Source organism: Rana temporaria, chromosome 6, assembly GCF_905171775.1.
Source record: "Rana temporaria chromosome 6, aRanTem1.1, whole genome shotgun sequence".
In the NCBI taxonomy this organism is placed as follows: Eukaryota; Metazoa; Chordata; class Amphibia; order Anura; family Ranidae; genus Rana; species Rana temporaria.
In genome coordinates, this window is record NC_053494.1 from 177248292 (window position 1) to 177263203 (window position 14912).

A 14912-nucleotide genomic window follows, 5' to 3' on the forward strand; every position below is an offset into this window, starting at 1 on the left:
CAGTACCACTTACTTTGCCAGCTTTTTGTTGCCCTGTCCCTAACTTTTTTAAGACGTGTTGCCGCCATCAATTTTAAAATTACCTTATATTTTTCTTAGGTAATTTTCTCAGGTTAAATATTTAATGGGTTTATGAGACTGGCAAATCAGTGCATTATGTTTTTATGTAGATTTTACACAGCATCCCATCCTTTTTGGAATTGGGATTGTAAAACACCAGAAAATTAATCAGCATCAGGTCATGTGCATTTAAAGTTTCTCTTTCTTTATATTAGCTACATTATTGCTGACAGATAGTTAAAAGTCCATTTTGGCATGTGGAATCCAGAGAATGTTTACACAGTATATATAATAAATATACTTATATTATATACAATTATATATATTATAGAATATTGAGTTGGTCTCCTTTTTGGCGTGAAAACAGCCCTGACCTGTCAAAACATGGACTCCACTAGATCTCCTGTGGTGTCTGGTACCAAGCTAACAGTGGCATATCCTTAAAGTCCTGTAAGTTCTCAAGTGGGGTCTCCATTGGTCGGACTTGTTTTTCCAGCACATCTCACAGATGGTTGACTGGATTGAGGTCTAAAGAATATGGAGGCCTAGTTATCACCTTTATTCGTTGTGTTCCTAAAACCATTCTTGAAACATTTTTGCAGTGTGGCAGGGTGCAATATGCTGCTGAAAGAGGCCACTGCCATCAGGGAGTGTTGTCTCGCAAAACAAACAGAATCAGTGTGCAGTACCGCGTTTGGCCTGAGTTGGGGGGGGCGCTGGAGCTGATCGGCGCCATGCGGAAATGCATGGAAAGGCCCGAGGACAGTTCGGCTAACCTTGGCAAACCTCGGGGAACGGAGTCTTTCCAAGGTTTGCCGAGATCAGCCAAGGAGTCCTCTGGCTGCATGCAGTATTGCATGCCTTTGAAATCAGTGAACAAATTATTTTCGTTTCCATTGACTTCAATGGGGAAACTCGCTTTGAATATGCGAGTACTAGATTTACGAGCATTCTCCTGGAACGAATTATGCTCGTAATCCGAGGTTCCACTGTACGTGTCAATCAACAGCCACATGAATGGCAGGACAGAACATTGCTTAAAGCAATACAAGCCTCTGCCAAGGTGCCTTCTTCCCATACTGCATCATAGTGCCATTTCTACCCCATGTAAGCGTGGCATACATCCCTGGCAATCCTCATGATGTAAAAGAAAACTTCATTCATCAGACCAGGCCACCTTCTTCTTTTGCTCTGTGTGTGGTCCAGTTCTGATGCTCATGTGCCCATTGTAGGCTCTTTTGGCTGTGGACACAAGTCAGCATGGGCACCCTGATTGGTCTGTGGCTATGCAGCACCATAGACAACAGACTGCAATGCTTATGTTTTTTGCATTCCACACCTCAACCTGTCTACTTGCTGCCTAATATATCAGATGCCATGGCAACAAGATAAATAATCTTATGTATGTGTATGGATAGATAGATACAGTGTGTATAAATATCTATCCATATATACAGTATATATAGTGTGACAGGAAGTCAGGCAAATCTGTGGGTGTTGTCACAGACAGGAGATACATTTCTGCCTTGTTTAGACAATACACCAATTATTATCAGGTGTTGGCTGCAGAAGCAGCCAGAAAGATTTAAGGGCGTTGAAAAACTTCAGCTGTTCAGAATGAGGCAATTAAGGCCTCTATAAGTAATCCAGAGGATTACTACTGATTGCTGCATCCTGAGGCTTTTTGAGTGAAGGAGAGCAGTGAACAGAAATACTTCTGAAGAGGTGAGGTGCTGTTGATTTTTCTGTGTGATAAAAATCAAAAAGACTATTTGTTTTTCTGCTGTATGACCATCAGTGTCGGCCCAGCAGTAGGCTGTGCCAGACTCCATAGATAGGTTCCTGTGTGGTGAAGGTAGACGCCCCAAGTGGCCAGGGTTTATTTTATGTTTGATTTTGTTTATGCTGTTTGGATGCTTGCACTTGTTTCCAGCAAGATGGAAGAATAAACCAAATTCTTTGTTTTCAACCGTCTTCGGATGTTTCTCTGTATCGTTCCATGTGTAGTGACCCCATCAATGGGGTCACACACCCCGCTACTGAGCTAATCCCTTACAATAGATATACAGTATATATATATACACACACTGTGTAATCAGTATTTCCCTATAGTGTTATTACAGAATGATGTAAGATGGAGTTTCGTGGGTTAATGGCAGAGAATTCCCTCTCCTCCATCCCTAGCAGGAAGCATGCTCTGTGGGGATTTTTATTTGGATGGCACCAACCTATGAGATATATACAGCTCTGCTCTCGGTCTCATTATTTAATTATATTGTGAGTCAGGACCACAGAGATGCTTTTTTTGGAACAGAGTTTGATATTGATCGCCTCTTTGGCTTTGTATTCTATTCAGGGCAGATCTACTAGAGGTATATTTTCCCCAATGTCTTGCAGAGTACTGCAGTCATTACCAATAAAGGGGCATTTAATAGTAACAGTGGCCCAAGGAAGAAGCAGCTTGTGTGTTTTTTGTGTACCTCCTCCATGAGTTCTCCGAAAAATAGGCCATGACATTGAAAATGCCCGATGTTATGTACCCCTATTGGGTCCTATTGTGGAAGCATTCCTTTGCGACAAAAAAGATACAGAGGCACCTGTGGCTTTTTTAAATCCTTATTTCTACACACATCCCAAGATAACAAAATAGACACTCCTGATAGCCGTTACATATGCAACAGCTATCGGGAGGGTAGTTGACTCTTCATCTGAGCTTCTGAATAAACCACATAAGGTAGGTTTGCTCCACCCCGTGCTCCATTACAATTAAATGAGGGCATTTTGTATTAGTACATCATTATTTCAGCATCTAATAAATTGTGACAACATGTATACAATTACAAAACAACATTATTAAAGTTGTTGTAAACCTCAGACATTAAATATGAACAAAGCATATCCCTCTATTGTGTATACTTGTCTCAATTCAGAGCACTAAGTGTCATTTCTCTCTGCTGCCTCAATCCTCTGCTATCAGCTTGAGCCACATCTGACAAGTTTTCCTGACACCAAGAGAAAAAAGGTGACAGGGGAGGGATCTCCAGGTAATTGACAGCCTCAGCTCTGTTCATGTGTGCTGTGTGGAGGGGTGTGTGTCCCTTCACTCCAATCAGCTCTCAAAACTCTCCTCGCTGAGCTCTGCCTAGTGTAATTTCAGATCTACGCCCCCTTTATTCTGAACACTAATGGCACGTACAAACGATCAAACATTCCGACAACAAAACTGTGGATTTTTTTCCGACGGATGTTGGCTTAAACTTGTGTATACACACGGTCACACAAATGTTGTCGGAAATTCAGAATAGGACCACAGAGCAATGGAAGAAGGTGGTCTGGTCTGATGAATCATGTTTCCTTTTAAATCATGTGGATGGACCGATGAGTATGGATCACTTAACTAGGGAAGAGATGGCACCAGGATGCAGTATGGGAAGAAGGCAAGCTGGCGGAGGCAGTGTGATGGTTTGGGCAATGTTCTCCTGGGAAACCTTGGGTCCTGCCATTCATGTGGATGTTACTTGACACGTACCACCAGGGCTTTTTTTCTCAGAAAATAGATGCAGGAACTCCCCCTTTTGTGAGTCAATTCTTGTCTCCGGCCCCCTACCCATCTCTGAGCACTGTTTCTTGAATCCATCCCCACCCACCTCTCAGTACTGCCCCTTTTAGAGAATACAGAGCCAATTATCATTTTGTAGTGCTAAGTAATTTGTATGGAATTTGTAAATGGTAGCAGGAAAAGTAATAAAACAGATACCCTGCAGCCAACACCAATAGACCTTTCCCAGTAAAAATTGATTTCCTCCAGAAACAATGGAACCATTAAACATTTAACTCTTTCAGCAGGATAATGATGCACTGTCACACTGCAGAAATGGTTCAAGAATGTTTTGAGGAACACAATAACGAGTTTGAGGTGTTGAATTGGCCTCCAAATTTTTCAGATCTCAATCCAATCATCTGTGGGATGACCCTCTTCAGAGGGTCAGGGCTGTTTCGTGGCAAATGGGGACCTATACAATAATAGGTGGGGGGGTGGGGGGGTCATAACATTTTTAATGGCTTAGCAGTATATAAATAAGTAGACACTATGTAGACACATAGTAGAGCAATGCTTGGCAAATATGGGCATCCCAGATTTATATACCGTATTTATCGGTGTATACCGCGCACTTTTTCCCCCTTAAAATCAGGGGGAAATCGTGGGTGCGCGATATACGCCGATCCCCGCTTCCCGCGCTGTGTTTGAACGCTGCCGCCGACATATACCGAGCGCAGTACACTCGGGTACACTCGGCCAGGCTCGGCTTCCCTCGTGGTCACGCCCTGTGCCGCCTCCTAGCCTTTATGCGAAAGAAGCCGAGTGTGCCCGAGTGTACTGCGCTTGGTATATGTCGGCGGCGGCGTTCAAACACAGCGTGGGAAGCGGGGATCGACTCAGAAACAGTGCGGGAGAAGCGGAGAGGACACCACCAGGGCCGCAGATGGACGCCGGACCGGACAAGGCCGCCGATGGACGCCGGGCAAGACACTGACGAGGGGCATTCAAACTGTAAGTATTTTCTTTTTTTCCTGAAATTTCCCTTCCTGGTTGGGGGTGCGCGCTATACGACGGGGCGTGCTATATGAAGATAAATACGGTATCTGTTTATGTTTATGAAAGAAAGCCACGGTGGTATTTTTTTATTGCCTACTGAGTTATGACCGGCTAAATGTATGGTACGTAAAATAACATTTATTTTGTTACTGCATATATAATTTAAACTGAAAAGAGACTTCTAGCGAAAGACTCAATTAGATATCTATGGGGTGGATTGTTCATCTACGAAAGGCTAAAGCTATCCATACGCAGGCACAAATAACCCTTCAATGTAGAGATTTCAATATGTATCTCTGGACAAAGATCAGAACAGAGCTCAGTAACTAGATGAACTATCAGGTAGAATACATAGAAATCCTCATTTGTTGCCAGATTAGGGCAGTGCATGGAAACCAGTACTGATGACAGAGATGTGAACTAGAGTTTCTATCCACGTAATCCAGCAATAAAAATGGAGAGGGTTTTGTGCTGCAGTGACACACTACATTGACCTTCGGCAGTAATAATGGAGCAGTGAATTACCATACATGAAATTGTGCATGGCGCTTAATATATTTCTGTAGGCTTCGTAGTGAAAGTGCGGGCCATAATATCCAACCATTTCTTACATCTACCTCATTGTCTAATTATTCCTTGAAATATGAAAGAGGATAATGGGAAGCTGATATAAGAAAAGTTTTATACAGACAACGGAACACAAACTCCTGTGCACGGGTGGGACGTTCAACACTTAGTCAATAGTCTGCATGCAGATTTCCTCGAATGTCAAAAACAGTGGTGACACAAGCCTTGCTGCCCTTCATGGGCAATAAATTTTTTGCCCAGGGTCCAATCAACATTAACGATGGCCCTGATTGCACAGCTAAAGAAGAGACCATTATCAGCCCTCTGGTTCTCAAGCCAACACCACTTTTGCTCCTCTGTTTTTAACATGCTAATAATTATTTTTGTTTTCTTTTGTTCACACCTCTGCATCACGATGTGTGCATTGTGATGCAACAAAACACATCTCAGTTGGCTTCTCATTGTTTTTCATGGGGCTGGTTCACATATATGCGTTGTGCATCATAATACTTTTTTTCAAATATGCAAATTATTTTGATTCCTACAAATAAAACATTAGCTCTCCACCCTATTCACTATTAAAGCCCTTACGAGTCAGCTATCCCTATTTGAACACATATTATTATTGTTATACACGATTTATATTATATTTATATATATTACTTTTTAATCTGCCAATGGATTTGTAATTCTTCACAGCCAATCGTGTGATGTCGTTGTCTTCATGCTTTATTATTAGAGGTGTATTTATAAAAAATCTGCATTGCTGTTCATCCACTGAAATATCATGGTAAAATCATTCAGTGCGAAAGGGGCAAAATCAAGAGCAGTTTAAAGTGGTTGTACAACCACTTTTACCTACAGGTAAGCCTAGATTAAGGCTTACTTGTAGGTGCTAGAAATATCTCCTAATTCTAAACGGTTTAGGAGATATTTACAATAGAGACTTGCGCTGATGTCTGCGCATGCAATGTGCTGTTTCTAAAGGAGGTCATGCTGTGACTGGCATGGTGTGTTGTCATTGTGGCTCCGGCCAATCACAGCGCTGGAGCAGTGATACCCTGAAGTAACTACGGCCGGTGCTGTGTCGGGCACCGTAGCGGAGGCTTCGATCCCAGGTAAGTATTACATAATGAGCTAGTATGCTATGCATGTTAGCTCATTATGCCTTTGTCTTGCAGGTGTTAGTTTTTTGTTTGTTTTTTAAGTGGGTTTACGCCCACCTAAAGAATGTGTAAATGGGGAAAATACTGCATTATGGCCAATAGATGGCACTGACTAATATTAGAAATAAGGCTCCTCAGCTCCATCTAGTGGCCATAATGAAGTATTTTTCACTTTTACACATTCAAATTGCAAAGAATATATCCTGAGAGCAGTTCATTTTTCCACATTTGCACAGAACAAATGAACATGCGATTTTGAGGGACAAACAGCTATGCACATTTTTTAGAACTACACAGGTGACCTGAAACAGGTGTGCAGTACAGAAGGTCAGACTTCTCACACCTAACTTGTTTCATGCTTGTTCCAGGTCAGTGGGTCTGTAGTTCGCTAGATTGTAATGCCAGGATCATGGTAACAGACAGGATCATGGCGAAGCCTGCCAACCTGAGTGAGCAATGACTAATGCCACGTGCACACGATCGTTTTTCGGCATAAAAAAAAACGACGTTTTTAAAAACGTAATTTAAAATTATTGTGTGGGCTTCACATCGTTTTTCGGCTTCTGAAAAACGACAAAAAAAAAATTACAACATGCTGCATTTTTTCACGTCGTTTTTTAAAATGTCGTTTTTCCGTGTTGCTAAAAATGATCGTGTGTGGGCAAAAACAAAGTTTTAAACCCGCGCATGCCCAGAAGCAAGTTATGAGACGGGAGCGCTCGTTCTGGTAAAACTACCATTCATAATGGAGTAAGCACATTCATCACGCTGTAACAGACAAAAAAGCGCAAATCGTCTTTTACTAACAAGGAATCAGCTAAAGCAGCCCCAAGGCGAATAGAACTTCCCCTTTAGAGTGCCGTCGTACGTGGTGTACGTCACCACGCTTTGTTCATCATTTTTCAAAAACGATGGTGTGTGGGCAACATCATTTTTAATGATGAAGTTGGAAAAACGTTGTTTTTTGGACATGCTGAAAAACAATGGGCCAGATTCACAGAAGAGATACACCGGAGTATCTACTGATACTCCGTCGTATTTTCAAATTTGCCGCGTCATATCTTAATTTGTGATTCACAAACAAGATACGACGGCTTTTGGCTAAGATCCGACAGGCTTACGGCTTCGTACGCCTTCGGATCTTAGGCTGCAATACTTCGGCCGCCGCTGGGTGGAGTTTGCGTAGTTTTCCAGCGTCGGGTATGCAAATGAGCTTTTACGGCGATCCACGAAGGTTTTCGCGTTCGTTACGTCGTCGCTAGTCATTTTTTCCCGTCGCAAAGTTAAGCCTGTTTTTACATGGCTTAAAGGGTCACTAAAGGAACATTTTTTTTTTGCTGAAATGACTGTTTACAGGGTATAGAGACATAAAAGTTAACTGATTCCTTTTAAAAATGATTAAAAATAGATTAAATTCAATCATATAATGTGTCTGCAGTTTCACTTTCGTTTTTAAACTGGTTTCATGTTTCTATGAAGTAAAGAGACCCACAGAACAAAAAAAAAATTAATCCAGGGCAGTGTTTTGTTTTTAAAATGAATCTGATTGGTTCTGAGGAGTTTTAGACACACAGCTTGGACCACAGTGAAAAGCTGCCATGAGATTTTTCATAAGGAGCCAGACAAGCAGGAAGTGTGGAGATCACAGCAGAATTACAGCTACTTCAAAGCAAAAACGAACAAAGAGGTCATGAAACCAGTACTGCAGTAAGGTAAAGGAAGCTATTTAGCTAAAAAAAAAAAATTCCTTTAGTGATCCTTTAACTTTAGACGAGCCATGTTAAAGTATGGCCGTCGTTCCCACGTCGAATTTCAAAAAAAAAATGTTTGCGTAAGACGTCCGGGAATACGAAAGTACGTTACGCACGTCGTCGTTCAAAAAAATAACATCACTTCGCGCAAAGCACGGCGGGAATTTCAAAACGGAGCATGCGCAGTACGTCCGGCGCAGGAGCGTGCCTAATTTAAATGGTACACGCCCCATTCGAATTAGGCGGGCTTGCGCCGGACGCCTTTACGTTACATCGCCGTAAGTTTGCAGGCAAGTGCTTTGTGAATCAAGCACTTACGCTGAAAACTTGCGGCGGTGTAACGTAAACGGGATACGTTACGCCGTGGCGCAGGTACCTGAATCTGGCCCAATGTTTTTTTCATGCTGAAAAGCGATCGTGTGTACGCGGCATAATGACTAACGGCTTCATTTCAAATACATTGATGAACTACGTATGTGATTGTGAACTGTATTTGGTCAATTCTGTTCAGCCAGTCCTGTGATTCGCACTCCCCTGCCACAATACCTAGTTGTCACCACTTTCCTAGTATGTGTTACTTTCCTGCCTCCACCCTGATCATTGGACTGTAAGGTGTCCAATCACCTCCCATTCCTGCTTCCCATGCCTGAAGACATGTTAGTGTGGCAGCATTGTGCAATTCAATTGAGCTTGTCTAATATACAGTCATTTATATTCCATTTATAGTGTAGATCTCTGCCAAGGGGGGAACTGTGGGAAGATAATAAAAACACAGATTTACGGCAGCTATACTAGCGGTATTTTAAAATGCATTTAATGTTAAATTACTACATTAATGTCATTTTTTTGGTGGGCTATCAACTTTAATTAAATAATAGGCACCCCTTTCCTGTGTGTTAGATCTGATAAAAAAAAAAAATATTTTATGATTATGTTTCTCTTTCCAAATCCTAGACAAATAATATAGGCGCACAGCTTAATACACAATGCAGTGCATACATTATGTGTGGACTTGAACCTGCCAAAAGATTTTTAATTCTGTTTTGCTACTCTTAAGATGCACGCACCCATGCCAGACAGCATAGGCAGGTTGCTGACCTGACTTTTTTTCCACTGTAGTTAAAGCAATCCAGCTTGGTCAAAGACTTGCTGCAGCCTGTGATTGGCTATTGAGAGAGCAGAAGTTAACTGTTGAGGTCATCACTCTGCTCTAATGTTTTACAGTGCTGTGGAATTTAACAGAGCACGGTTGTCTTACATTTCTGGCCCACATCTCCCAGTGCTGTACATGATATTACAGGTTAAAGTACTATTTAATAATAAATGTGTTCATTTTATATTTGATGAATGTATATGTAAATCATATGTGGCTTTTTTTTAACTGCCTATAGTTCTAATTTAGTAGGGACTAGTCTTGCATGTGATTGGATTATATTTTGTCATTATTCTGTAAATTATCCAACTTGAATTGCTGCAACAACCAACATGTATAGATGTTTTAATGTTCTATGTATGTTTTGGCTCTCTTGTTATGTTTATAGTTTTCCACCAAATTTAGAATGTTCTCTTTTATATTTCCTTTGTTCTGCTGAATATCAGATAATGGTCGTGATATCAAAGGTAACGTGTGATTTGGCGAATGTTTTTTTTCTTTACCGGACTCTTAAAGAGTGCCACTTTTGTTCGGCATGTTAACTTGCCTGTTGCATGATCAATAGAATCTGGTGCCCTCTGCTGGCCCAATAATGAATATGCACATTATTGAATCAGTATTTCAGGCTATAAACCAGCGGTAAATGCTACATATTCAAATTATTTTTTAGTAAACTACATATGCTTCGAACGTTCACAAAGTCCCTATACTCCTAACCGCTGGTTTATTTATTTTTTGAATTTGCAGGGTTGGAAGTACAGTATTGTAGTTAACTCCTTTGCTGCCAGACCCCCGTTGTTAATTGGTTTATTCTTCCTCTGGTAGCAAAGAGGTCAATTGAAAGAAGCAAAAAATGCCTAATTACTTCATTCACTCCTCTTTTGTCTCCTTAAAACTAGTTTCACATTCCTGGATGGCAGGGGGTATGGCTTATTTTGTTTTGTTTTTTAAGTTTAAATATTCATGCATGTGTGTCTGAATTATTGAGCCTACTGGAATGGTTTGCCATATACACATCTCTTTAACCATTAGAATACCAGCCTTTATATACCCCTTTAACGCCAGGCCATTTTTTAGTCTTTAATTCTTTGATAGTTTGAAGGACAATTACTCATACAACAGTGTCCCCGAATGAATTTGGGTATGATTGTCTTTAAACAGATAGAGCTTACTTTAAGTGTTATTTCATATTTTTTAAGAAAAAAAAGACAAACACGTTTAAAAAAAAAAAAAAAAAACGTATATATACGATATCAACTAAAAATGCCAGTACAGTACAAACACCCCCAAAATGCCCTCTTTTTGGAAAGGGGACACGCCAAGCTATTTGCCACAATATTTTGGCAATGAAACATGCTGGTACAGAGGTGTTTAAGGTTTGCACAAGCCTCTGCAAAAACAAAATCCCACAACCATTGGTGGTCAGTGGTACTTTAAAACCCAAGAAAAGGAAGAAATGGCTGAACATCCAAAGGTTCCAAAACAAAAATACCTTTTATTGAAAAATTGTACTTTAAAACCCCTCACCTTGAATCTGCTACTGGTAATCCCCTCTTTCCTGCAACCCCCCCCCCCTACCCTTCCTTCATTGTGAGAGGAAGAGGAGGGCTGAATGTTTATAAACACGGGCAGTGTTTACATTTGTGGTTGCTGAGATTGGTTCACAGCTTTCACAAGGTACAGAGCCACTCTGATTGACTCTTCACCTAATGGTTTCGCGTAGGATTTAAGAACATGAGACTCCTTTCAAACTCCTGCAGATACTTGGCAGCCTTTAAGGGCTGTTTCTTAATCAGTGGTAGGAGGAGGGTTGCCAAGATCTTAGGTCCAAATCCACCCCCCCCCCAAACTTCTTTGCTGTATATTTTATAATACCAACTACATTTAATATAAAGCAGGGCATGTGAGACCTCCCCATAACAAGCATCATAGGCAGCAGACCTGGGAATTGAGGAGAAAGGCTTTTGCCACAGGTAATCCCTAAAGGCCCATACACACGATCAGACTTTTTGACAACAAACTTCAAAATTAGCAGGTGTGTACGCACCATCAGACAAACTTTTTCGGTTTTCATCAGACAAGTGTTCGCTCTGCAAACAGACAAACTTTCTGGCAACAAAAGTCAGATGGAGCAAAGTCCGATCGTGTGTACAGAAGTCTATCGGACTTAAGTCCCAAATACAAACATGCATGCTCAGAACCAATGCAAAAGATCAACCAGCAATAGCAGAAGTTGCCCAAAGGGTGGCACTAAAGAGCAGCGAAACCACGTAGTATGTCTATTACATCACTACGTTCATGTTTGTTGGCTGAAAAAGTCATGCCGTGTAAATGCATATCAAGTTCACGGCCAGCGCCCTTTGAACAAAAATCCACGGAAAAGTTTGTTTAAAGTCTGATTGTGTGTATGAGGCTTATGGGATACAAAATCAGTGACTGATTTAATCTTATGGCATCCACACAGCACTAAAATATATTTTGAGTGGATCATCCAAGGTTCTTGCTGAGGGCTAAGCACACCTGAGCGTTTCCATTTCCCAAAAATTTCTGTGAAACATGGGAGGTTTGTGCAAAATGTGGACATTTTGGTGAAAAGCACTGTCTACAGTGTCTACGGTGAAGGTGAGGGTGAGGCTACAAAGGGCCTTTATTGGCCCCTAAGGGGCCAATAAATGTACGGATCCTCACGGGATCCGTACATGTGTATCCGCTTGATCAGCGGGGATCGCTCTGTTGATCCCCGCTGAGCCGGCAGATGACAGGGCGGTCCCGACACACTGTGCCGGGACCGCCCTGTCAGAACTCTGATCTCCCCCCCATGGGCGGATCGGATGAACACGGAACACGGACCGTCTGTCCATGTTCACTCGATCCACTCTGCAGACGAATGGGAAAAATAGGATTTTCCTCCGTCTGCACAATTGGAGGATTGCGGACACTGATGAGATTGGGTGTCAGCGGATGTTCATCCGCTGACACCCACTATCTCATAGGGATCAATGTATGTCCCTTTTTCATCCGTAAACGGATGGATGAAAAAGCAGACATACGGTCAGCAGGTGTGAAAGTTCTTTACGCCAAAAACAGCCCATCAGTCTTATTATTTAAGTTCTTTCCACAGATAAAGATACTTCAGACAGTAAAAAATAACTACATTAAATAACTAAATTAAATAAAAAATACATAAATTAATATAAAATTAATTAAAAATAAAATTGAAACCCACAAAGTATACAACTAAATACACACAAGAGGAAAAAAAAACATTAATTTTAATTTGGGCTTAATAAAGTATTCAGAATCAGAATCTGAAAAGCACAAATAACTATAAATACAATAAACTATTCTAAATGCACCCACCAAAACAAAACTATAAATAAATGGGGAAAAAGGGAAACTATTATTTTCAAGCAAATTTTGCCTAAACAGTTTAATGTACAATATTGAAATGAGTAATTTTGTGGTCAATCACTCAGCTCAGCCCAAATCCTTATAATCCAGGACTGAAGAATAACAGATTCTTATGAACCACCCAGAGGTCAAACAGAGGACTGTACACTGCAAAGAGTTATGCTTATTTTGTTTCACAGCTCATCAAATTACATTTAAACAGCAATAATTAGCTTTTTATTGATTCAGCCTATGTATCCGTTTTCTACCCTTTGTGATGTATGGATGAATTCTTAGATCAGAGAAGTCATCCTTTACAGTAAGATCTGATATACAATACATGGAATCCTGCAGTGTCAGCCTAATGCCTATAAGCTGCCCAGACACAACCACAAAAATGGCCGCATTCCTACAAATTGTGCCAAATGAAAGGCAATTTAAAGTACGAGGGGTCTTCAAAAAGTTGAAAAACAGCACTGCATTAAGGTAGTGCTATTAAGATAAAAAAATTGTTTCCTTTACAAACTCTTTAAGATTGAGATGCCATTAATGTTCATTTGTCTGTAAAGGCAGGTGTCCCAAAACTTTTGACAATAAATAGCTAGATTCACAAAGATCTGCCTATCTTTAGGCAGGCGTAGCGTATCTCAGATACATTACGCCGCCGTAACTTAGAGCGGCAGGTCCTGTATTCAGAACGAACTTGCGCTCTAAGTTACGGCGGCGTAATGTAAATGGGCCGGCGTAAGCCCGCCTAATTCAAATTGTCCAGGCAGTGGGCGTGTTGTATTAAAATGAGCCTTGACCCCACGTAATTGACGTTCCTAATGACAGGCGCATGTGCCGTCCGTGAACGTATCCCAGTGTGCATGCTTGAAATCACGTCGCAAATAGTCAATGCTTTCGACGTGAACGTCACTTACGCCCACGCCCACGAGTTACGCAAACAACGTAAACTACGTGAAATTCGACGGCTGTCCGACGTCCATACTTGGCTGCGCCATCTTTTTGGTGGTTTATCTTTACGCCTGAAAACGCCTTACGTAAACGGCATATCTTTACTGCGACGGGCGAGCGTACGTTCGTGAATAGGCGTATCTTGCTGATTTACATATTCTAGGCGTAAATCAGCGTACACACCCCTAGCAGCCAGCGTAAATAGACAGCTAAGATACGACGGCGTAGGAGACTTACGCCGGTCGTATCTTAGCAACATTTAAGCGTATCTCAATTTGAGCATACGCTTAAAGATACGACGGTGCACATTCGGACTTACGACGTAAGTCTACGTGAATCTAGCCCATAGTGTATATCTTTATATATAATTAATGGGCAAATTGTCATGGACAAAACATGATAATATCTTTAAATTAATTGTGATTTAATAATGTCAAAATAGAGTAGCATTATAAAGTTTCAGTTGAGCAGTTTTCTACGTTTATCTATATTATATAACTTTATACCTCTAACTCAGGGGGATTTTTTAAATAACCCAGTGGAAATAATTATATTTCATTAAAATCTCTAGTAAAACCTACAGGTATAAGGCTATGAATATTTTTGTAATTTCTTGTACAGTACGCCTGTCTATCATTATTCATGGCAAACCATTCCATGTGGCATTTGATTGTGAAATTGCTAGCTTGCATGCTGTGCATGATTATGTGATTATGATAACATGGTGTATAGTTACTAACTGTCGTCTATATTTGTTGTCACTGTTCTAATGGAGTTACTAATCTTATAATAGGATGTTTAATGATATGAAACACGCTCTTATGAAAATTATATACCAGAATCCCACGTATATCGAGGTTCAGATGAATGGTGCGCCTTAACGTCCAACTGAACTTTCAGTTTAAATCAGCTAAATACATTCCAGGTTCATCAAAACAAAAGGCATAAAAGGGGAGATTTACGAAAACTGGAGAGTGAAAAATCTGGTACAGCTCTGCTTAGAAACCAATCAGCTTCCAGGTTTTATTATCAAAGCTTAATTAAACAAGCTGGAGTTAGAAGCTGATTGGCTACAATGCACAGCTGCACCAGCAATGGCGTTGCTAGGGGGTGGCTTTTGGGGCTATAGCCCTGAGTCTCTCAGAGACGGCCGTGGCCTCTCTGCAGCCGGGCAGCACCAGAGAGCGGGCAGGCAGCATTGGAGAGCCGGGATGACATCATCTCTCACTGCCCACCCTGCATCAGCACTGCTCCACTCTCACTGTGCAGCC

General features: G+C 41.1%; 1 protein-coding gene across 1 annotated transcript in view; it reads left to right on the forward strand.

Moving 5' to 3' along the window:
• Nucleotides 1-14912, forward strand: part of KCNH7 (potassium voltage-gated channel subfamily H member 7) — a 572057-nt gene that overhangs the window by 366683 nt on the left and 190462 nt on the right. The window contains exon 5 of the mRNA XM_040357854.1: nt 10194-10217. Within this exon, the coding sequence (XP_040213788.1) occupies nt 10194-10217 (24 nt within the window). The remainder of the gene's footprint in view (nt 1-10193; nt 10218-14912) is intronic.